Genomic DNA, 25,137 nt, shown 5'->3' with positions numbered 1-25,137 from the left:
ACTGCTCTGTTATAAAACGAACCACCCCCTCTCAAGTAACCTGTCCCCCAAATCCTCATCGTTCTGTTGCTGAACACAACAGATACCGCCTTTGAGGACAATTCAGGTGATCATGTCTGCTCACTGTTTCCTGTGGTCTCTGCATGTATTATTCCCCGTTAGTTGCTCTTGGTGCAGTTCTGCATTTCATTTGTAGCTGTGTAAAGTAACCAGATACAGGTTCTGCACACATCCTTCTTTAAGCACTGTGAATTGTACTTTGTGGGCTTTCCCATGTACCTTGTTTCCTTTGACTGCATTGAGCGCAAAGTTTCTTAATTTAGTCTGAATCTCTGCTGGAAGAGGACCCTAATTTTTAGGAGCTGTGAATACTAAATTAGATAACTGAAGCGGATGCCGTAACCGTAGCTGGGCTGGCACCGCTGATGGCTGAGTGTAAGTTCAGGGAAGTAGTTTAACTATGATGAGCCTTTTCGCACTCTGTAAGGTAGGTAAAAACACGTCTCTTGACCCATCCAGTGTGTTAAATAACAGGTGTTTGACCCTTTCAGATATTCAAAAACCGAAATATAGCACTCATGATTATGTTTTATGGGCCTGGCTGTTAACAGCGTGCTATGGACCAGTTGTTGATTTGGTGAGAATGGTGGAGAATCTTCGTATTTGTTTCAGCTTTTCACAAATTCTAATGGAAATACGTTTTATGTGGGACCTCTGGAAAGTTTGCTGCTTTACAGTTAAGATGAGTAATCTCTAGAATCCAAGTTTGTAGGTGGGTTTGAAGTGAAAGTGAAATTCCGGGTCAGAGCCTTGCTCAGAAACAAAAGGATTTAACATGGTTTGGAGTGTTCCCACCCTCAGCGATATAGGAAAATGTCCATTGGAGAATTCTTTTTAGGAACTCCAACCAGTTTGGACAGCAGGAGAAATGATTTTTCATTGAGAGTCACAAAGGTAGTAACTGCAGTGTTTTGTTTTTTTTCTGTGACAGATTTATTGTCCGCCCTGACGTCAGGCAAAAAAGGATGGCAGACTTCCTGGACTGGACACTTTCAATGTTATCTAAATCCTCCTTCCAGACCATGGAGGGGACTGTGGTTGTGAATGGCATGCTCCAGGCCCTGGTAAATACTGTTTTTCCTTTAAAATATAGATGACTGCATTTATGATCATATGATACTGCAATGGTATAACTTTACTAGCAAATGGACAGAGAGGTTTCTGTTTATGAAAAAAGAATATGATAATCTGCAGCTAGAATTTCCTCCACAACAGTTTTGAAGTTACAACTTTCCATGTATATATATTTTCCTTCAGTATTCTTGTCATCACCAAATGAAAGTGAAGTTACCAGTACAGAGACTGATAGATAACTCTTGAAAATACTTTTTAATATCTATTTGTATATTAGTAGTTATTTCATAATTCAGTTTGGGTTTGGTTATGTTTTAGAGTTTTTTTTGCTTTAAACAAAACCTTTGAAATAAATGAAATAATTGGAACTGTACCAAATGAAGAGGCTGGGCTGAGTGGTAGTAGTCCTTCCTGGACTTGTCAGAACTGGTAACCGAAATGCAAGTGAGTCTTGAAAGTCACATCCATTCTCCTTCAACTAAAATATTGTTCTCAATAGTTTTGATAAGACAGACTAAACTTATTAGACAGTGTCCTTGAGTAGTCTGGAAAAATGCACTATATTCTGTGGTTTTGCTTGCTAATCTGAACAAGTTTTTTATTTAATGCTTCTTAGCTTGTGAAGTAACAACAGTTTATGACTCAGAGCTGAATTCTTAGTTTGGGTTTTAAAATTTATATGTGAACGGTAAATTATCTGTAATACCTGAACCACTACTATATGATAGCAGTCCTCTGGCACATTCTAAGAATATCTTTTTATAAAAGCATTCTTGTAGTTTTAGACCCTTAAAAGTGTTGGTATGCATTTTGAAATACTTGAATGTTCTGATATCTGTTCCAGTTTTGATGTCCGAATATATTTGGGTGGAACTGGGGGAGTTTGTGCGGGTGGAGCTGTTCCTTCTTGGTTTTGTTGTTGACCAGAGCCGAGGTAGCGCGAGCAAAGTCAGATGACATGCTCTTGTACAGACTTTGCACAGGTTTAAGGATTTGCTGGTGTTTGTACGAGTTTCTATAATTTGCATAAATTTGCAGCTCTTTTTACATAATTGCTATGAGGACTTGTATGCAGGATGTTACTAAACATCAAAGCAGAGTTCTGGAACAAGTGTGTGATGTGTTTGTTTTTTTTTTTTTTCCTTTTTTTTTTGTTCTCTAGCAGCTCTTCCAAATCAGAAGATACAAGAAATGATCTATATTTAGAATAACTTAGGACTTGCTGCTTAAGCAGGAGGAAGCATTATTTGTATGCATTGCAGCAGGTTTCAAAAGACAGAATGATGTTTCATCATTTTATTGTCAGATCTGGAAAGGGAGCCTGACTGTTTGCCATTCTGGGTGCATGATGAGACCTGCAGGATGTATAATACATTAGTGTTTTGTCATAATTCCTTTGAGTTTGGCTTTGGCTCTATCCACCTGTTCATTAGTGCATACTAAGCGAAACAGGTGAATACTTAACAAGTAGAATCGAAACTAGAATGTGATACAATATACCTGGAAGCAGCATCCTGCCTTCTTGCATTTATGTGATTTTTTTTCCTCTTCTGTGGGGTAGGAGAAAGTATTTACCAGGCCAGCTTAATTTGTGTCCTACAGTTTATAGCTCCTGTTCCAGTTGGTAGGTATGAGCAGACTGATTTTTTTAGAGCCTTTTCTTGCATTCAGTCTTCAATTTTTAGTTTCAGTTACTACAATGTAAGCATGAATTATATCATTAGGGAATAAACGTTTTCAGAAGGATATGTATGCAGGTGTGTGTGTATGCGGACATGCTTAAGTGGAGTAGGAAATATTTATTTCAGCAATTTAATATTAAGAATTTTGTAACATACTTGTAATGATAGCATGTTGTTAAACTAAAAATATCAGCTGAAAATAAAAGCAGTGTTGAAAATAAGTAAACCTTTTCTCTCAAACGTACAAGATTCTGAGAGTCTGTACAGAAACAGAAGAAGTAATTGCTGAGTGTGGAAAGCAGTACACAGCCTCATGAGGGACAACTAAAACTTGTGTCACAAGCTTCAAAATTCTTTGCCCTTGGATTCTTCCAGCAGTTGTTACTTTGAGTCGAACTGTAGTTGCCTGGGCTTTTCTCTCTGGACAAGCAGGAGAAAAAAAAGACTATTTTTCAGTTTCTGGTCAGTACAGCCAGGCAGGTTTGGGGAATGTAACAGGTTTCGGGAATGCAGCCCACCAGGGTGGGGATAAAAAGTCTTTCTCTTCATCAGGTCAGTTTAGGGCTGCCCCTGACAGGGTGGATGTCAGCCGGGTTGTAATACTCTGCTGCTTATGGTCTGCATTTAGGAAATAGCTTGCAGTGAGATTGGCATGGCCAAACTGTGTTAAAAAGACATGAAACTCTTGCATTTCAATGAACTGAAACTGCAAGTTAGGTACGCAGTGAGTAGTTCGCCGTGGCTGCACTTTGATCTGCCTCTTCGTGGCCTGAAGTCTGGGTGATTAGGTATGCTACTGTTTAATCTAACTCAGCATTGTGTGCAGAACAAGTACTACTGTTTCAGGGCTCTTGTTGAAACACGCAGCCTGCATTGCACATTTTAATTCCACGGGTGCTTTTTTTTCTTTTTTTTCTTTACACCTGTCGCCAGCAATATATCATTTCACAACAGGTGTGCGCTAGTAGGAATCTGCTCGCAGTATTTAGCTTCACTTTTTAAAACTGCCCTCTTTTGCTGAAACTAGCATTGCAGTGTTGAATCAAATTCACTTTTGTGCTTGGATACTTTGTATATTTGAGGGATTATAAATGTTGGGTTAATAAGAAATGGCTACACTTTTTGATAACATTTGTTTACTTGAAGGAAACTTCTAACCTGTTTCAAGAATCTGCATTTTAAATTCTCTTGGTCTGGAGGTTTGCTTTTAAACCTGCCATTATATCAAACAGCTTTTTAGTTATTGCTGCAGGGTGTAGCACTCCCAGTTCTTGCGTGACAGAGATGTCATCATGTTGAGGTAGCCTTGGGCATTGAAACTTATTAAACCTTATTTGTTTTATAAGTGATTCAGTATACAAGTGTGAGTAATAATTAAAAAAACAGAACGCCCTACAGAGTGTTCTGATGAAACTCGAGAGTCTTAAGAACAGGGCATTTCCCTGAGCTGTCTCTAATGCAAAAGTTATTTAGCAATAGCTACATGCTTATGTAAATTTTGCTCCAGGGAAGAAAGAACTCTCTAACTCTATTCTTTCAGACCCAGAGGCACAAAAATAGAAGATTTCCAAATAGAATGTTTCCCAAGTCTCTGTATTTTTGGCATTCTCAAAGAATTAGCGATGCTAGGATTGTCTGTTGGCGTTACTTTTTTGAAAAGGTGTCATTGCTTAGTGGTTTGGTGATAAAAGTGTACAAAAAGCAGTGTTGACATGAGGAGAACAACAAAAATCTTGTGTCCGCAGATACCGAGGGCGCTGACCCCTTTCTGGGACTGCTGTATCTCCCCTTTTTGAGTGGCACAGAGTATGCTCGTGTGGCCCTTGTCTGATACTTCTGAGGTTTTTCCTTCTCACCAGAAATAATGTGGTTAGTTTGAGGCTCAGAAGTTCTGTTATCATAAGACTGTTTCTTTTTCCTGTTAGAATATAGTGCTGTCTCAAGCTGCTAATTTTTTGGTTTTTTGCTTTCCTTCCAAGTATTTCAGATCTGTGTTTTTGGGCAGTCTTGTTAATTTGGGAAAGAGCTATTCTGTTAGCTGTCCTTCGGTTAGTCGAAACTTTTCAGGCTTTCAACTCGTAACTCAGAGCTTATGAAAAATGGACTCCTTTTGCCACCCATTTAACTGGGCTCTGTCTGGAAGTTTGTCAGCTTAATTACCGTATTGATGATGACATTATCAATATCCTGACAAATACGTGACCTACGGGAGGAGTACTGTTTGCGTTGAAGCTGTAGTAAGAATGAGGGCTTTAGCTAATCTGTTTTACCATGAGCTGCACATATCATGCAGTAAATATTCTCTACTCCTGAGCGTACTTATTATTCTGACAGCATGTCCTCCCTGCCCTTGTTTAGCTCCCTGCACCTGGCCTGGAGGCAGGGATGGCTGGTAGCGTTCCCTGGACCTGGCCGTTGTGTGACTGCTAGGGGGTGCTCCAGAGTAGTGAGAGATCCCATTCGCTCCTCTGCCCGGCGAGGCTGAAATCATCCTGCCAGGCCTCGACTGGGTTGGTTACAACCGGAGGGTAGGTTCAGGCTGGTGTCTCCTGCTCGGCGGGAAGATACGCTTGCGACCGAGCAGCCAGGCCACCCTTAATGGTGATTTGTATAGCTTGGGGAACATGTCCCGGAGATGATCCTGTTTGATAGATCTCAGGAAGGTCGGGCCTAAAGTGGGTTATGCAGACAATTGGAAGGTGTGGTGTGTTTCTTCTGTGATTATTAAGAAACTAGGTTTTGTTTTCCTTGCACCATGCTATTTCTAAAGCAAAACCAGACCTGACAGTCGTCATTGCTTGCACACCACTGATTTTCTCTAATTTGTAGGTGGCTTAATTATTTATAAGAGAGGGAGTCACATACTTTTCAACAGTTCAACAGGTTGGGTAAGTTGGTGTATGCTCTATGTCCTCATTAAAGTGAGGAGACCATGGCGTAACTTTGATTGCCTGGATACTCCAATAGACAGGCTCCTGACTTTCAGTATTGTTAGCTGCTGACACTAAGAAGTCTATGCAGGTGGCAAACCAAGCTTATTAATTATTTTGTTTGTATCAGATTTTTTGAAATGGTGTGCCTTGGGTGTTTTTCTTTCTTCAAGGCAGGAAGTTTAAGCTGAATACTGTAATGCTTATTCGGCCTTTTTTCTATATGGCTTTTTTTTATGTTGTCTGTTCATGCATTGTGTACTTTTCTTTTTAGTGTAACCCCCCATAAGCTCTACGTTTATGGGATTTTTCTGAGACAGTAACGTTGCCCTACATGCGTGACTGTAGCACATGCTGGAAGAAAATACATACCCTTTTTTTTTTCTTTCTTTCTTTCTTTCTTTTTCCCCAAAGGCCAACATTGGTTAAAGCGCTCTTTCATTTCCTCTGAAAAATACATCTACTAGATGATCTATAGTGTCCCTTCCAACTGAAACCATGCTATGATTCTAAACTCAAAAGTTTGAGAAGTTTGGGCTTGTGACTGCTTTTGCATGCTTTGACTCATAAAGAAGTAATGAAAACTTCTTTTCTTGACATTTCTACAATCAGAAAAAAATCCCAGATATTTGATTTCCTACTGTGTTGAATATCTGAAGAGTAGTTCTCAATAGTTTGGCTATTAACTATTTACTTTTGTAAAAATTGTTTTTAATAGGGCTGCTGTTAAACTTTTCTCTGATAAAGAGAAATACTTGATGTGCCACTTGCTGCAACACCAGTAGTCTGGTGGAAGCTGGTATCTGATCTGCAGTGTACGTTAGTGGGTGCAAACAGAACTTTCTGTCCTTTCAGACATTTGGCATTTTCAGCTGTATTTTTTCCAAAATCAGTAGGTGACATATTTTATTTAACAAAAACCGTGTAAATATTAAGGCCAGATTTTTTAAAGTTTAGTTATTAATTTAAACAGAGTAGCTATGGTGTGTTTTGGTTAATTTTTTCTTCCCCGAAAAACTTGTATTGATAAAATAAAATGCCTTAATCCATATCTCAGTTGATTTACAGCAGTTGCGATGATCATTTTAACTTCTGAAAGTATATTATAAATCCTTCCAGTATTTTGCTTGAGAATAGATGTTGTGTGTTGAATGTTAAAATAGTTTGTTATTTAAGTATGTAGTGAAACTGTTGTAGGGAAACAATGTATGTTTCAGTTTTTTGTTCAGAAAGTAATAGAAACGGTTGTGAAATGGAATCTGTCAAATTCCCTCTTCAGAATTGATTCATAGGTGTGTGAGGCTGTTTTCTTTTTTTTTTTTTTCAGAAAAGTATTAAAGACATTTCTTACACAGTATCTGAAGAGTTTTCTCCTATCCTGCTTGTGTGTTGGTTTAATGTCTTCCCACATCTTGCTTAGAGGTGATACCTTCTAGTTATGTTTTTCCTGAGGAGTCAGAACTGTATTCAAAGTTGGCCTTAAGGATGTGAAGATTCGCGGAGGAACTTGTAGAAAGGTGCCTGACTTCAGGAACGACATAAGGCTGAAAATGTGTAGGTGCTGTCAGGATTCTGTTCTATCTTTGCAGGAGCTCCCAGACGGTGTGCTGGGAGCGTGGGGGCAGACAGCCGCACACGTGTGTCCAGGAGCGTTCCCAGGGCTGCATTAAACAGCTGTGTCTGCATTATCACTGCTTAAGGAATCGTATTGGGTTTTGTTGGAGTATGCCTGAATATAATCCTGATAATTTGAAGGCAGCACTTATGTGCCTTAGAAACATTATTTGCTCTTAACTGGCAAGAAAGAGAAAGGAGGTCTAATTGTGAAGATAAGGTGCTGCAGCAATGCTGCGGTATCTCCTAGCAGCTGCTGCAGACTTGCTAACCTTGTGAAGAAACCACCTGATAGGTTTTTAATGCAGAACCCAGGAACAGTGATGAAGAAATGAGTTTTTTCGTGTTTCAGCAAAGAGGTAGAAAAATTTTAGAGAAGCTCTAGATTTGTTAATTGTACCAAAGATTTGCAGATTTTCTGTTGTCTTTCCTTTAGGCTTTTTAATACAAGCAGAGTGTTGTCCTATGTTAGTGGGAAATATTTTTTTTGCCCCCGATACTGATACTGTATGTTTGTAAAAGCTATACCATATTTATACCATTTGTGCTGGTGCTTATTTCTGTTAGGTGGTGTTCTGGCCCTGAAGTAGTTCTGAAGCATTTCTGCTTTGTAAATGCAGTTTTTAAAGGATGCCTTACAATTGCCTAGTTATTCATGAAGATATTAAAAATCTTAAACAATTAAGTATATATTATGAATTTCCACTATATAGCTTGTAGTAGAGTTGATCAGAAGTGCTAATTTAGGATCCTAAAATGCAATTTAGTAACAAAACAAAATAGAATGGGTACATAGCCTAAAGGTGTTTTTATTGCCTTTGTTGCTCTTAACCACACCTGCAGTATGGGAGGCATGTGTGTGTTTGGTATGTGTGAGAAAGTACATATTTTTAAGGTAAGTCTGTTCTTATTTAACTCCTAGGCATATTTATTGAGGCAGATTTTTCTTCTGGTGAATGACAAAGCAAGGAAAAATAAGTGACTGAACACAGTCGTTTTGATGCATACTAAGTGAACTGAGGAAACTTTAAATGTGTTAACATGTTTTTGTCAGGTGTTAAAAGTCCATTCATCTCTCTGTAGTGCTAGGGCTGAATCTTACTGGGATATTTAATTGTATGTGAAATTATTTTGGAAGCTCTTTGCTTCTTTAAATCCCTCGGCGCAGGAATTGATGTTTGCCTGTTGGAGGTATGCTTGTAGCAGGCTTGCAGCCAGAGATTTCTGTAGCTGGTTTTGTTTAGTGTAACAAGGAGTTCTTGGATGCTGTTGGAGAAACAGGGTGAAATCCTCAGCATTTTAGCCTGTACTGCGTCCTGTCTGTCAGTGTGTGGTTGAGCTTGCTCACCCGTGTCTGCCTGTCCTGCTTCTTAGCAGTGACTGAAGCGCTGGTGTGTTCTGTGTGCTGGGTCGTCTAAAGCATAAGCAAGCCTCATGTTCAGCATCAGAAAGTTCCAAACAGGATAGAAGGTTCCCCTAGTTCTTTTGCCTTGATTCATGTTCTGCAAACTCTGCCTCACTTTTTAGAGGTTCAAAGCAACACGAGCTGTTTGAGATAATAGGTGCTGTGGCTGCACCTGCATTTGCGCTCGTGTGACCAAGCACTGAGCTGGATGGTTCAGAAAGCTGAGCTGGCTGAAAACTAGTGGCTTTTTTTTATCTTTTTTTTTTTGCTTCTTTTTTTTTTTTCATTCTCTTGAGTGTTTTTTGGCCAACTCATCTCCCTGAGTCAGCTGTCTGCATGGTTGTGTGGATGGGAGGGGAGGGCTGGGCTGCAGTATCCTTGACGTGTGGTGATTTACAAGAAGTAAAACTGCACCCTGAGACTCTCTTCCTTTTATGCTGTTCAAATCAGTAAATGCTACAGATTATTGCAAGAACATTAAAAAGTATTTTAGAACTACATGCTTGATATATTGTGCTTTAGAATCTCTATATGCTTATGTCTGTTTTCTCTCTTTTAATTGTAGGCACAGTTATTTAAGCATGGCAAAAGAGAAGATTGTTTACCATATGGTAGGTTTGTAATACCCTGATTTCTTTTTTTAAAACCATTCCAATAAAAAAGGGAAAGAAAGATTAAACTGATAACAAGTGGTGCTGTAAAGAGTGAAATCAACAGGGAAGTTATAAAGCATGCAAAATGAGGGGAAAAAAAGAAGATATGATGGTAAGGGAGGAGGAGACACCACTGGGAATGTTATGTTGGAACAGTTCATCAAAGAATTTGATAGGTGATCCCATTGGCCATTGGTATAGTACAGGAGCTGAACACAGAACGTATGAACTGTAAGATGCAGAAAATATTTTAAGAAATTACTTAGAACATAAACTGGTTTTATACTTATTACTGCTGAAAATTTTGCAGAAAATCTTCAAGTATTAATGTAAGTACAGGATTTCAGAAAATCAAGGTTTAAAGAATCTGCTGTGTACAGGACCCAGCTGGAATCGTGTAGGTTGCGAAGTATTTTGCGGTATGATTCCGCATTTGCAGTACTTATAGCAAGAATGATAGGTGCTTCAGAGGCCAAGTTGTTAGTCTGTATGAACTAATGACCAGCCTTCAAAACAATAATTAACTGTTTCAGGCTGAAAATGCAAAAGGACTATTTTATTTGTAATAGGAGTGTGTTCCTTGTGAAAATTTTGAATCCTGGAATTTTATTCTCATTAATCCAAGATTCTCCTTTCGTCTATGTTTTTTTTTACTGAGCTGGACAAATAACTTTGTTACCTTTGATGTGCCCAAATGAAAGGTTTTGCTGCTGATTGTTTACATATACACAATATTTCTCATGTCTAAACATTTATGGACATTCATGGTCATAAAAATTCCTGTGCAAGAGGAGTTAAATTGCCTGAAAATAATAAATGAGGAAAGGGAACGCCTTCTTAGTATGCAGAAACTGGCTGCAGAGTAAATGAGTTAGATTGTCTGACTCCTGGTTCTGTTAGACTGCTAAAAATTCTTAGACCCCAAAAGAGACTTGAACATGTTACTTCCAGTGGGAAGTAGAGACATAAATACTCTCAGAATCTAGATTCGTTATAATTTTCATAGTCAGAAAAGTAGTCCTTAAAGCAATCCTTCCTGTTTGGTAGGTGAAGGATATTACCATTGTTTGACCAATGTCAAAGCAACTACAAAGTAGGTAATAAGGCATTTACATTTCAGTAAAAAAAAAAAAAATCTAAATCTTCTAAAGAACTTTCAAAACTTTACAAAATTTTCTTACTGAGATTTTTTTTAAGAACAGTTTTTCTAGCGTGTTTATTTTCTTTTACAGCTACTACTGTGCTTGAATGTCTTGATAACTGCAAGCTGTCAGAAAGTAATCAGATGGTTCTTCGCAAGCTAGGGATGAAACTTGTTCAACGACTTGGGCTGACATTTGTGAAACCGAAGGTAGCAAATTGGAGGTGAGTTTAAAGCTGAAGCAGTTTAACAAAAACATGAATCCAAAAGCACTCAAAAACCTTAAAAATACTTAAGTCCATACGTTTGACTACTGGCCTTTTGCCCTCCTAACCTCCCCCAAAAGGGGAAGAAAGAAATCCCCGTGTTATATGGGAATGAACACATTCTTCATTTGCACTGTTTTGGAAAAGTAGATTTCTTCCACTGTATTTAGTTTCCCGGATTTTTTTTCAGTTTTGGTGTAGTAAGCTAGTGCTATGACAAGCCAAATCTTTTGACTTTTCATGTTGCATGTTACACAAGCAGAAGCCTGTTCCTATATAATGCATAGCTTGATAAAGATGGGAAGACAGTGACCTTTGTAACTGGAGTTGATTTAGTACAATTTTCTAAGAGTGAACATAGCTTTTTCCATTACATAGTTCTACCCTGATTCGAAAGAAAGTTCACAGGGGAAAAGTGGTTTACAATCCCGCTTTCATTTCGTATATTAGTCAGGTTTTGGTGTCTGGTTTTACTTATTGCCAGAGGGCAAACTCTTTTTTAGATTTCTCGCGCTGATATTTTAAAATTGCAGGCTCCCTTGGTGACTATTTTTGTTGTATGTATTTTACTAAGTTTTGAGAACGTCCTTAGGCATAGAAAATTCTTTTTAGGTGGAGAGTCTACCTTGCCCAATGGCAAAAATCAGTTTAGCATGTAAAGTATATCTTTTGTAAGGATGTATCTACACCACGGGCTAAATATCTGAGTATAGCTTGGTCAGAAAGTGCTAAGTTAGGTTTAACATTTAAGAAACAATTTTTAAGAAGTTGACTTTATTAATTTTTTATTTTTTTTTTTTTAGGTTTTGGAGAGGTTTTTAGGGCATGGGAATTTTGCCTCTCTTTATTGTCAGCAGTGGAAAGTAGGTTATACTGAAACAGGAAAGGGAGAGATAATGAAAAGGAACCATTTAAATAGTCTAGCTCTTCTCACCTTGGAAAAGAGATGACTGGGTCAGGAGGAAAAAGAATGGGTACTTTTCCTTTAAAGCAACTGCTAAATAACTGGAGAGCTGCACGCTGGGAGGTGTAGTAAGTTGGCAAGCAGGCTTTGACAGTATGTGCCTACTTGAGTTGGAACTTAGATCAGAAAAATAAATCAACTGTGTCTTTCTTGCACAGATACCAGCGTGGCTGTCGCTCTCTGGCTGCCAATCTGCAAGCGCAGGGTTCAGTTGTGCAGAATCAAATTATGGCAGTTGCTGCTGCTGAAGATGACGATGAAGAGGAATATGACATTCCAGGAGAGATTGAAAATGTTGTAGGTGTGTTAAAACTGGACAGAGATGATTGTCATGCCTGCAAATTAAACATATATTGAAAAACAACCTGCTTAGAGTTAAGAAAGTCATGTAGGTATCTGTGCTACTGTGAGCAATTGGAAAGACTATAAAAATTCAGTCTACGCAACAGATTAAAATATGCTAGATTTTTGTCAAATGGATTTCAGCATCTCAAGAGAAACTCAATCCTGTAGCACTTGTGGAGTTGGGGTGTGGAGTTACTGAAATGCATCTTACCAATTTTATCCAGTAATATGACGAAGAGATCTTGAACCTTTCACAGGTGGAAGGATGAATTCAAATTCATAATGAAAAACAAAACAAAAAATTGTGTTACATGAAAGCTAAAGAATTATGGTTGAAATTTTTAAGCTGTGGTAGTATCAAAGGTACAGCATTTTTTTTGGTAGTATCCAGTCATACAGCAGGTCCTCTGCTAGCGTGCTGGTGGATATGCTGTAAGTAAATAGGCAAAAGTTGCATCAGATGACTTTTATAACTGAGTAATGTAATGAACCACTGAAAAAAGCACCATAACCTCCATTTTGAATCTTCCACAGTACTTAAAATGTCAAACCAAGTTTTCTCTTTTAGAAAACGATTTTGACACTTCTTGTTTCTTTTATTTCAAGCTGTACTTGTGTGACAAATAAAAGAAATCTAGATACAAGTATTTTTATTTAAACTAAGAGGCAGTTATGTTAAGAGGAAAATGAATTTTGAACATTTTAAGGAATCTTTCTGTTGTTAAATGAGAATAATCTGTTTTGTTTAAAATTATCTGCAGAGCAATTGTTGGTTGGCCTGAAAGACAAAGACACTATTGTCAGGTGGTCTGCAGCAAAAGGGTAGGTTTCTTATGGTTACTCTATGTTAGTAAACTAAAGTAAACAACATAGAAATACAGTCGTCTGGAATCCATGATTGATAGTTTGTATGTATTGTCAATATTCACAGTTACTTCAAATGGCTTTAGCACAGCTCATGGTATAAAGCCATGTTTGTATCTTTAACTGATAGGAAATTGGGCTGGTCTTCAGGAAAATTTCAGACAGGCTTGGAAATAATCAGTCTGGAGAAGACATGATGTGAAGGGTGTCAAGTAGCATTTCTTCACAATGTTTTTTCTCTCCCACTTTAAAAAATGTGTTTCTGTGTTAAGTTCGCTACTGTGTAACTTTGCTTCAGGTTTGAGACTGTTGTTTTGGGGTAATGTTGGTAGGGCAGTGCACTGTCACCTGGAAGTCAGTCATCTTATTGTAAGTTTTAGTAAGTAAATTTTTTATAGACTTACTCATCAAGTGCAGTACTAATGAATCACTGTATTTTTTTTTTCTTTTAACTTCTGTAGAATTGGTAGAATAACTGGAAGACTTCCAAAAGAATTAGCAGATGACGTGATTGGGTCTCTGTTGGACTGTTTTAGGTAAAAATGCTATTTCACATTTTGCATGCATCTAAAACATCTCTGCTTATGAAACAGGAGGACAACAGTTAGGAATACAGGTCTAAAAGTCTGTAAATTTTGTTGTCCTTCTCCCAGATTTCAAAATCTTCTAAGGGACGGATGTGCTAAGGGAGTTCAATAAAGAAATTGTTCCTAATCCTTCATCTTGACCCCATTCTTAAGTGACGTGGAAGGATTGAAGTTGAACTTTGGAAAATTAAGAAAAAAGTTTATTAACTTGCTGCTTTAAAAATTCCTGGTGTGCTCACGTCTGGAGTGTTGTGTGTGTTTTCAGAAACAGTAGAACTGGAAACAATAGGCAGAAGGGTTCTAAGGATCACCAGAGATGATAAGCAGTCTGCAAGTGAGGGGAGGCTACAACATCCCAGAAGAGTGAGGACTAAATGGGGTATAATAGAGGTCTGTGAAATTATGAATGGCATGGGAATGATTGCCCTCTAGATTTTATATTATCAGAAGCAAACTAAAGTGTCAGTTGGCAGGTTTGGAATGAAGAAAAGATGGTGGTTATTCACACAGCACATAGTTAAACTGTAAAAACTTCTTGCTGCAGGATGTTGTGGATGCTAAGAGTATATACCCGAACAAAAAGCGTTTTTCTTTTCTGCAAACTTGTCCACAAGTTGTGAGTACAAATTAAAAATACCAGCTCAAAGGAGAATGCCTTAAAAAAAAAAAGATATAAAGTCTTAAAAACTTGCAAGGAAAGTATCTACTTAGCTGATTCTTCCACTGTGCTACTGTGATTAATTAAAGAGGTGCTGCTGATCTCAATTATCCCTGGAGCTTCAAAGACCTGTACTCACTGTGTTTTCTTTCCTTGTTTTTCAAGTCATAGGGATGAGTAATCTGACTTGTAACCTGCTTTCTTCAGAAACACCCGGGAACAAATGTAGACAGGGACAAAGGGACTCTCTTTTCTCTTCTTTGCGCTAAATATCTAGTGATCAAAATAAAAATAAGTCATTTGCTCATCAGAGACACTTTAAGTTCTATCTCTTGGGATAAGAAGAAAGGGTTTGGTACATGTAGATAGATTAAAAGATAAGAGACAGGGAAGAAGTGATCATTTTTCACAATGTAGTGAGATGATCAGCACAGTCCTGCAGGAGTCTGCATGAGCCCTGTGCTGTTCAACATACTCATAAAGGATCCTGGAAAAAGGGGTGACAGAGGGGGTGGGGAAGTCAGTTGATGATTTAAAGTTAGCTAATGTATTGAAAACTAAAAGGTGACTGAAAAGAAAATGTTACAGAAGCTGAAGTTAAGTAACTAGACACTAAATGACGTGAAACGTAATGTCTAATGAATGCCAACTAATGCATTTAGGGAAAAGTGCAGCTAGCTATGAAACAGTTATTACTACTCAGGAAAGAGATCTTTAAAGTCACTGATAGTTCTGTCAGAATGTCAGTGGAGTGCTCAGCAGCTGTCGGAAAAAAAGAAGGCAAGTGGAATGTTAGATATTATTAGGAAAGGAAGGGATCACAAAACTGAATTACGGAAAAGTGATTCAACTGATGGGGATTCTTCCAAGTGGAAAGAAAATTAGAGCGATATAACGAAGATACATAATATCGTAAATACGAAAGAAAGAGGGAAAGCGAGGAATTGTTTACTATTCACTCTTTCTCATAACGTGAGAACTGGGAAGCATCAGGAAGTACATTTTCAGACAATTATTATTAAACTGTGGAAGACATTGCCACAGGATGTTATGGAAGCCAAAAGTGTAAAGGGATTTCAAAAAGGGATTAGACAATTTAATGGAAGAGAGTCCCATCAGAGGTTGTTAAAGATGACATCTTGGCCGCACCATCTGGCTTGGGAAGTCTCCGTACTGCTGACAGCCAGAGCTAGGAGGAGGCCAATAAGGGAATGATCCTTCATGCTTCGTCTTTGGCTGAGCATCTGGTGTTGGTCCCTGTCAGAGGCAGAATACTGGGAGAGATGAAGCTTTGATGTGACCCCGTCTGCCTGTTCACTGTTTTATTCTTGGATTCCTATTCCTAGTTTAATACAAGTGAACTTTTTGCATGTTTAGTCGTGCAGCATGCAACCTTTCCCCTTTTCACTCCTTTATCTGCCAGTCCACCAGACATTGTGTACCTTTTTGATATTTTTTTGCAGCGTTCACTACAAGTTGCTCAGTTTTGTTTTTTGTGTTTTAAAGGTGGGTAAACACCACTGTTTCCTCACTGCATAAGCTCATGTAATATGTTTACTGGAAACTATCACTTGAACCTCTTTTGCTACTTAAGGCCTGTGTTTGGCACAAAATTCATTAGTTGTTTTGGGTATGTTCTGTAAATCTGCATCTCTTTTGCCAGTGTACTAGAAAGTGGTTTTCCTTTTCTGGATGAGTTTCAGGTATTTTACTCTTCTGTACTGAGGTTACATTTGTATTGATATATGTGTTTTTTGCTTATCTGATCACATTTATAGCAGTATTTATGTTGCACAAAATGGGAAAGAAAACATGTTCAACTTGTCATTCCTATGTTTTAGAAATCTAACAGGATTAATTACACAATATACACATGCTGGTTTGGATTATGTGCCTTTTAAAATGTCAGGAATTCACCATGAAAAATGAAATCCAAAAAGCAAAAGCTAGTCTTAACAAAACTTGTCTTTGTTCTAAAATCAGTTTCCAGGAAACAGACAACGCATGGCATGGTGGATGCCTGGCTCTGGCTGAATTAGGCAGAAGAGGATTGTTACTGCCTTCCCGGATTTCAGATGGTGAGTTGTAGCTGCTGAATGTTAGTAAGTTCATGAATTAACAAGTTATAGTATTAGAGATTGAATGTGTGGCAATAGACTGGAATTTGCTGATGTGAGTGTGCTGAATAATGACTCTAATATTGAATTCTAGAGTAAAAAATATGCCTCTGGGGATATTTAAGGTACTTCTGTCAAAAGCACTGTCTTGGGTGTGTCTTTTTTATACTTAATAAATTTTTCTTTCCAAAATGAAATTAGTTTCTTGGGGTTTTCTTCTTCTTTCTCCCTCCCATGTTTCTTTGTACAGTTGTATAAAAATAATTCTGTGTGCCTCTACAATGTGTCAGTGTCATTATTTAAATATAATATATTAAACAATTGAAGACTAACTTGCACTTTAAAGACAGTAACTTGTTTCTGATTAAATTTTGGAGGCCAATTTCGTGTAATTTATAACAAACTGTTTAAGTCTTCAATGGGTTTGAAATATCAGGATGGAAAGGGAAATAACAGGGCAGAGGAATTGTTTCTTTGTGTGTTCTGTATGTAACAACATATGTTGAAAAACAGGTATTGATGTGAAAGTAGTAGTATCTGTTTTATGATTTTTGTTGATTTTTTTTATGGAGTTGATATGACAAAAGCATAATGTAGTAGTACACATCCACTACATTTCTACAACACTATCTTGGGCTAGATGCTTTTTTTGATCTCATCTGGTGCTCCTGTGTTGGACAGAGTAGTTGACACTCATTTTCAAAAGTGTTTCAAAACTGGTGTTTCATACTAGTAAATTAGATTGCCAGATCTTTTCTGTTCTGAAGATCTGCTGACTTGTTCTAAAGAAACTGTAAAATATAATATTTAATGCAGTTTATTATTTTGTCTGCATGAAGAGAGTTCATGTCCAATATAGTGTCTGTTTTACATAGAGAATTTTTGTGCAGCTAGCCATTAGTTGGTTTCCCTTTTCTAGTTATTTTTGCCCTTGTATGATAAAAATGCAACGGTTAAAAAACCTCGAAGTTTAAGAATGGGAAGTCATCCAAAGGTAAGCCTCTGTTTTAGTTCTAACCACACCGAAACTGTACACCTCTATGAAGAAATCAGGATAGCCTCATGTAATAGCATTTTTTTTTAATCTAAACTGAATTCATACATGTTTGATATTGTATAGGACTGGAAAAGACACAAGTGAATCCGAGCTCTGCCAGTAACTTGAACTGTGCTGTGAAACCATCTCCACTTTTTAGGTTGAGTTTTTGTACATGCGGAATGGAGATGATAGTTGCATCCTTCACACCGTGCTTCTTCTGCAGAGGTGTCGTGAAAATATATTGCTGTCTGTGAGGGTGAATTTAATATATGTAGGTTTATACACAAATTTCTAATTTGTCAGATTCTATAGGATGCAGCCTTTTATTACTGGAGTGGAAGAATTTAAAGCTAAGATGGGAGGAATGGAAGGAGGGAACACAATCACGGCTGCAAGGTCTTGCTGGGAAAGAGACAGGCATAAAGGCCTAAGGAAAAATAATTTTATGGGAATTGGAAGTTTCTTAATAAAACAGTGCTGAGAATTCCAACAGTTTTATATAAGAAGACTGGTAAGAAACCTAATCTGAGATTATCTTGACTAAACTGTGGCTCCTTTGGTTATGTGACACTCAAAAATGTGTTATACAGAAGATGGAAATTATGATATTGTGAAGGATGAGTAAAAGAGGATAGTCTGAATTTGTAGGGATAGAATTTGGAAAGACTTGGATGTAAAGTGTGATGCAGCTAGTGAAGAATAGGGCAAATGATAATCATGTTTTATCTTCATCAGAGCCAAACGTTTGTTGTTGCTGAGCGGATCTAGGCTGCAGAATAGCCATGGCACACTTGACATTGTCCCTTCTCTGGTTTTTTTTTTTCCCCCTTTTGCTTTAATAACCTTGTTTTCCATCTAAATTAATTTGAAAAAAATAGTTATCATAAATACAGTATATTCTTGTTTAATTTTGAAGTCTGCCTGATTCAGTTTTGCTTTATGTAAGTTATCCAATCCACTATTAATGTAGAAATTGGAGAAAGAAAAAGGAATGAATTCTGGAAGTTGGAAGAAAAGCTAGCGCAGTGATGTTAAGAGGAGCTGTGTTGTACTATGGAAGACAGTCATCTGTTCCAATTGTCCTTAACAAAATTATTTAAGAAATTAGGACAAGTGCAAAGCAGTATTCCTGGTTAGGAACAAGTAACTACACAATTCAAGGTACAGGGAGTCACTTATAGGCAGCAGTTATACAGGAAAGGGCTCAAGAGTTCAGGTAGGTCACCCACATCAATCAACAATTTTATTTATCTCAGTAGAACAAGACAGTGAAAAAGAAGTCATAAACAGAGTGTGGTAATCTTTCCGTCTCACTGGATACTAAAATTATCACACGTAGGGTACTCATCTTAGGACATCGTGCTTAAAAGATTATTTAAAGAAAGCTAGCCGAAAGTAGCAGGTATCACGAGAAGAACAGAAAATAAAACTGACAGGGAAAGACTGAAAGAACTGACATTGTTTGGTTAACAGAAGATGAAGCTGAAAGCTTATTCTCTTTCCTCTTAGAAGAAAACCTTTACTTTTGACAACTATTTTCAGTGACCAGAGCAATACTGCAGGCAATGGGTACGGTTTGCAGCAAGAGAACAGTTAGGTCAGCGTTAGGACAGATTGTCTTACTCTAAAGGAACTGGAGCCCCAGAAGAATTTGTTTATGGACATGAGTTAGAAAGATTTCTGTTAGGAAGGAGAGAAATCAAGTTAATCAGGGTATGGAGGGCTGTTTGAGTAGTTAACCTTCATTGTTTCCTTCAGCCTTTTTTTTATTTAATTTGAGGAATGGAGATGAGGTAGACTGCAGCACTGGAGCTTGTTTTTGTGAACAATATTTACACAGACATGGTGAGGAATAAATCCTTGAATTGTATGGAAAGCCACCAAAAAGTTTTTCCTTGTTCACTTAAAGAAATTCAAATTAGCAACAAAAGAGATACATGAGACTTTTTTAAAATTATGGATAAGGGGAACTATGAAACTTTCTGCTTCCAGAGATTAGTGAGGCAAATGGCTCGGCGTAGTTTAAAAAAACAGCAGCGGCAACACTGGACTCTGTAATTCCATGTTTGTAAAATAGGGATGTGGTAGCGCACATCCCTAAGCTTGAAACTTGGCCTAGAAAGAAGCGCTTTCTCCTTGTTTCATCACGTACTGATGTACACCTTGCTACATCATACTTTCTTACTGCCTTGCTGTTGTAATTTGAGTTAATTGGACTTAGTGTGTTACCATATTTCCTTTGTTCAAACTTGACTGATATTCTTGTCTTTTAATAATACAGGAAAAGCCTTTCTCTACCAAAGATTAAATTAAAGATCAATTAAATTATATTAAAGATCAATTACGCTTTTTGTTTCTTAACTCGGAGACTTACCCCCTGTAATTTAGAGTTTAATGATAAATGTCTTAGAATGCTCTGGCTACCTGTTAGCTCAAAAACCATAGCATAAAAAATGAGAAAAACAATTCTGGGAGCTCTACATTGTATTGAATACAGCTCTGCTTCCCCTGGTAGGTTTGTAACTACCAGTAATGTTTAGGCAGGTGAGGATGTCTCTCATCTGAATAATGAATCAATGAGAAATGTATACCCATAGTTTTAAGTGAGGATTACTTAGTGTGGGATAATGCATACTGCAGAAATTTATGCGAGGTGTTACCCAGTGGAACAGCCGTGTGTTAGTTAAGCCTTTTGCAGAAATTTGGATAAGCTTTAAGGCAGAGGGAATTCTGAGGTTTGTCATAGGGAGCTAAAGTATGGATGAATTAATCTGCCTAATGAAGGTCCTTCACTGACGGAAGCTCCTTTTTGAGAGTTCATTGGTACTCCATGCCAATTTCAGCTTGTAAACTGAAAATTTAGCTGGCAATTTCTTTTCTAATTTTTCTTCAAAATATGTGTTACAGGTAGTGTAGTGAATGTATCTGTGTTCATTAATAACTTTCCATATATTTTAAATACAGGTCATAGATTTATTTGAAAAATTGCAAGTTTATACATAGTTATAGAAGCAGAAAAGAGTTTTAGGATGTATGCAGAAGCCCACTGAAACTGATAATTAGCGATACGTGTATACCGAAACAAGACCTTCACCAGGAGAGTTTGCCTCAGGTGAAGTAAATTGTAGAAGTAACGTTTTCGGCTTGGAGTTTCAAGGTTGCCCAGTGTCTGTCTAACCTCAGAGGATTAGGCACCTAAATTGTTCAGATCTCCAAATTTTGAATATTGTTTTCATAGTGGTTCAGTTAAAAGTGAACATAAACTGCATTTGTTAAATTGGTGCAGGCTTTTCTTGGTTTGACTTGAATCTTGTTCTTAGTCGACACAAGGAAAGCTTGCTTACACGGGGTTCGGATCAGTTTGTTTGAACGGGCGTCTGCCTCTGAGTACCAAAATTTGGTGTGTGGTTTTGTATTATGGCATAATGGCAAGGTGCATTCATACACAAAACAGTTGTTACAGTAAATTCTAAGTAGCCAGGTTTAATCTTAAGCTTATTTAAACTACTGCACAGTGAAATAAGAAGTTTTTCAAAGAAAAAAAGACAGAACACCCTATTAAATGAAGTTAAGCTTGAAGAAGACTATGACAGTACGTTATTGAACAGTATTGTTTCTAGAGCTTAAACATCTTTTAAGAAAAGAAGTTGTAAAAGTTATTTTACATTAATAAAATTGCAAAAAACCTTAAAGATTCATCTAATGTACTTTGGCTTTAGTTATGAACGCAAAAAATCCACTCATCAAAATCTGAGCTTATATAAGGGAAAGTTCAATTACTTAAAAATATTAATATAAAATTATGAACATTATTTACATGGGAGAGATTGAATGTATCTTGGCATGGACCAAACCCAGTAAGAGATGATTTGTAGAAATTTTATGCTGTTGCTGGTAACTAGCTTCTGTGACCAGAAACTCGTGGGAAAGTGAAGTGTTAAGATACTCTTGTTCTCTTCCTTAAAGTGAAGACTCTGCTACAGTCATTTGACCTTACTCTTTTAGTGCCTTGCTGTGATTTTGCTGACTCTTTTTGATTTGTCCTTTTTTGTCCTTTTACTTTTTGATTGCACTGAGTATCCTGAGTATCAGAAGAATTAAGAGTAGCTTCTGTACTGGAAGCATTACTGTCCTGAGGACTCTGCCCTTCGTTGTCCCTTCTGACTTTGCCGGGGCTGTATGCGGCTAGCTGGCAGAGCGCTACAGCCGCTGTTTGTTTCTGTTCGTCACAGCTGTCAATTATTCTTAAGTCTTGAGCTTCATTTCGGCGAGCTGTGAAAGAAGCCTTGTCGCAGGCATTGTCAGCAGGGTTCTTGGGGCTGCATGCATCTGCTCCGGAGGTTTCGTTTTCGGTGTTTGGAGAAGTAGCAGCACCATTGTCATGCGGTGGACTGGGGAATGACGTTTTCAGGCTTGCTGTGTTACAGGAATCTTTTACCGAGAGGTTCAGAGGCATGTCTTGCAATTCTAGAAAGTTCTGACTTTCTGTTTTGGATGTGGTTTTGTATGCATGCTCATGAATAGGTCCTGGGTTTGTGTCAGCCTTTTTTGAAAGATTAAGGGGAGCTATCCCCGTGTCTTCTTCCGTGTTGGACAGTGAGCCTTCATTCTTATGGCATTCATTCTGTGTATGTGAGTCTTCATCGGTGACGTTAATGCTGAAAGAAATGAACAGAAAAGAGATTTTACTATCAGCTGCTCTTTAAAATTGGGGCTGAGGAAGTGGGCAGGAAGAAGAGAAAAAAATCTGCCTAAACGTCTGACAATTTTGTTGTTTCTTCTTTAACTCCCCCAAGGCCCTTTCACCATACACATTGCTGTAATACAGGTAATTTCCTGCAGTATACAGACACGTGCATAGTAGTGGTCTTGGAAATACCTGATACACTGAAGGAGAAGGAGTGGTCTACTCACTGTACCAACTGTGAGTTGTACTGTGTTTTGCACAGTTAATATAGAACAAATTATCTCAATGCTGTAAATCTAAATGTGTTTTAGGGGCATCGCATTAAATGTGTCCATCTAGCTTTGTGTGTCCCTAGTGAATCTGACAATTTGCAAAGTGATTTTAGTATTTTACCTGGTAGGTGAATCTCCTCTCTCTTGCTGTGTCTGCACACTTTGAAGCAGAGTTGGTTGGTCAGTGCTTTTCCTCACAGGTCTGAAAGCTGTGAAGCTTTCTTCTGGTGGATCATACTTTGCAAGCGTCATGGAAGATGACTTGTTGGAGAGGTCAAATAAGCCTTCGCATGTGTGGCTTGTCTGAGTGAAGTTGGTTGGGCTCGGTCTGCCGGGGGAGCCTGTTGCTGCACTTCCTGCGAGAGGGCTCATTTTAGCATTCTCTCTTTCATTTTGGTCATCTTTGGAATGACTTTTGGCATGCAACAATGTCATTTCTTTTTCATAATCTGCTTGTTTTTTGTGTGAACTTAGAGGGTATTGTTGGGATGGGCTTAAAGAACCTGGATACAGCAAGGTAGTTTCTTCCATTAGATGAGAATTTTGATCTCTGTTTATACCAGCTACGTGTGAAAATCTGTAAAATGGAGGATCTGTTGGCCTACAAAATCCATATGGTATCGGAGGAGTGGAATGATATTGCTGGAACAATCGGTAGTGTTCGTATGCTGACGGATTTATGGGTTTTGGAAGTGGCCCAGGATGGGGAAGAAAGTGTCTTTGATCTTGTGTGCCGTAGACAGACAGAGCAGAGCTTTCACACTCTGAATTACCTGGAAGCAAGTAAGGTGTGTAGATAGCCAGCCTATGCTCATAAAAATGGGGTGAGTAGTCAGGAATCATTGGTTGCATGTAAGGTGAGATGGAACCAAAGCCTTTGGTGGGAGCAACTTTATGTGGAAACTCTGGGAGGAAAGGAGAACCTGCTTTCCAGGGGTGACTTGGTGCATGAAATGCAGACTTGGAGTGAAAAGGTGAACTTTTGTTAGAGAGCGATAGAATTTCAGATACTTCACTAGTTTCCGTGCCTTTACTATCTCTGTGTTCTCCTACAGGGACGAAAGCCGAGGGCCTCACAATGCTGTCCAACAGGGGCTGCATGCTGATAGCGCTTTCTGTTGTAGTACTGGCAGGGGTTAATTCCTTCTGAATCGCAGGTTTTTGTCCTTGAATTGCTGTGTTTGTTGCCTGGTTTTGTAATTCAATGTTTTCCTTGGCATCTTCTTTTGCAAAAGGATATGGAGGCTTTGGATCGAGATTTGGCAGTCCGTTTGTGACAGATTTAGAAGTTGTTGGTTTGCCTGTAGATTCAAGCTGGTTGATCTGTTTGGGCTCCAAGGAACTGGTCTTTGGACACTTGATAACGCGATCCTGCTCTGATACTAAAGTAATGGAGTTTTTGCAGAGGCCATACTTCATGTGGTTGAAAAGATGGGATTTCTCATTGCAAGTAAAGGGGCACTGAAAGCACTTGTACTTAAATGGCTTTCCTGGTGGTCTTGGGATGTAATGAGGCTTCTTTGGTTTACGTTCTTTGAGGAGACTCATTTTTTTTCTGCTTTAAACAACTAAACGTAGTGGTTCTGTATATAAAAACTTTCTTGTGGTTAGCTTTCCTTGTTTTTAGCCTCTTGATGTTTCCAGTTTTTCAGGTTCCTAGAGTCCTCCTTCCCCGGTGAAGAGAGGAAGCCAACTCCCGTGGTGTCTCAGGGTAGAGGGGGTGCCGGAAAACAACACTCTGGCAGCTGGTAGTGCAGGGACTGTAACACAAAGTTTAAAATTAGCTGTAGTGGAACAGTACTTGGAACTAAGTACAAAGTAATACATGCTTTTAACTATGTTCTCCTGACATATCGCACATGGTGTGTTGTGAGGTTTTTTTAAACAAAACAAGAATGCTGGATGCCAGATGAGGTAGACACGCGTTAAACTTTAACACCCTTCCACACCTACACCTAGTCGCAGAAGTGGCCCAGTTTCCAGCGGTGCTAGTCACCGGCCACTGCTGCTGGCTGGAAGGCGTTGTCGGTGAAAGCTGAAGGCTCTCATTGAGAAGAAGGCTCCTCATTGAGAAGGAGAGCAGCAGTCTAGGTGGAGCTGTTGAGAGAGAAGCGGAGGTGGGCAGGGTGCGAAGAGGCAGGTCCTGGCAGCGCTGGCTGTGGGGCGAGCCCGTCGGGCCGGTTGGGGAGCAGGAGGGAATTTCCTGCTGGGGTGAAGGGCGGCTGGGGTGGGCTGGCTGCGCTTGGGTTGCTGACTTGGCTCCTTCAGAGGCTGACCAGCCCCCTCCGTGCATGGGCATGGCATTTCCTAACAGCCTCATCTCAAGGGAGACCTCAAAAGTGGCCAATCTCTCGAAGGATAAAACCACACCAATTTTCTTCCTCTTCCTAATTCAATTAAGAGAAATGAGTACTGCAATATCTGACTAATAGTATCTTCTGCTTGATAAACACATTGCACATTCTTCTGCTGCGTAGCACCTCCGTATTGCGTGTACTTAACACAGACGCACAAGTCTATTAATTCAGGTAAAAAAGTGTCTGACTAATTGATTTATAGGGGAACGATCCATCTGCCTTTCTACAGAAAAACTAAGGTTGTGGATACTTTATACAGCCTAGCGATTTGCTCAGTAGATAAGTCAGGAGGGCTTGTATCGGCTTGTTCCATTATGTTCACCGATTCTGAAGGCGTGAGAAACTCTCAGAGTCAAGTTCTCATGATTTTATAGGATGTGTTATGGCAGAGATCTAAAAACTGATGATTTCATCATGAACTA

General features: G+C 38.6%; 2 protein-coding genes across 4 annotated transcripts in view; one reads left to right on the top strand and one right to left on the bottom strand.

Annotated features, from left to right (window-relative positions):
* Positions 1-25,137, top strand: part of TBCD (tubulin folding cofactor D) — a 139,468-nt gene that overhangs the window by 11,427 nt on the left and 102,904 nt on the right. For 2 of the 3 annotated variants that reach the window (XM_075441205.1, XM_075441206.1), the window contains exons 7-13: positions 992-1,124; positions 9,331-9,376; positions 10,651-10,783; positions 11,948-12,090; positions 12,896-12,956; positions 13,460-13,534; positions 16,227-16,321. In XM_075441205.1, coding sequence (XP_075297320.1) covers positions 992-1,124; positions 9,331-9,376; positions 10,651-10,783; positions 11,948-12,090; positions 12,896-12,956; positions 13,460-13,534; positions 16,227-16,321 — 686 coding nt within the window. The remainder of the gene's footprint in view (positions 1-991; positions 1,125-9,330; positions 9,377-10,650; positions 10,784-11,947; positions 12,091-12,895; positions 12,957-13,459; positions 13,535-16,226; positions 16,322-25,137) is intronic. The other variant, XM_075441207.1, reaches the window with a different exon arrangement.
* On the bottom strand, positions 21,337-23,906 carry ZNF750 (zinc finger protein 750). Its single transcript, XM_009940548.2, has 2 exons — positions 22,480-23,906; positions 21,337-22,057 (listed from the first exon to the last, which is right to left on the bottom strand). The coding sequence occupies exons 1-2, from the start codon at positions 23,904-23,906 to the stop codon at positions 21,337-21,339; spliced, it is 2,148 nt and encodes a 715-aa protein (XP_009938850.1).

The sequence above is a fragment of the Opisthocomus hoazin genome, chromosome 21 (assembly GCF_030867145.1).
Source record: "Opisthocomus hoazin isolate bOpiHoa1 chromosome 21, bOpiHoa1.hap1, whole genome shotgun sequence".
In the NCBI taxonomy this organism is placed as follows: domain Eukaryota; kingdom Metazoa; phylum Chordata; class Aves; order Opisthocomiformes; family Opisthocomidae; genus Opisthocomus; species Opisthocomus hoazin.
Note: the sequence above shows the minus strand (reverse complement) of the source record. Positions and strands in the feature narration are given on the sequence as shown.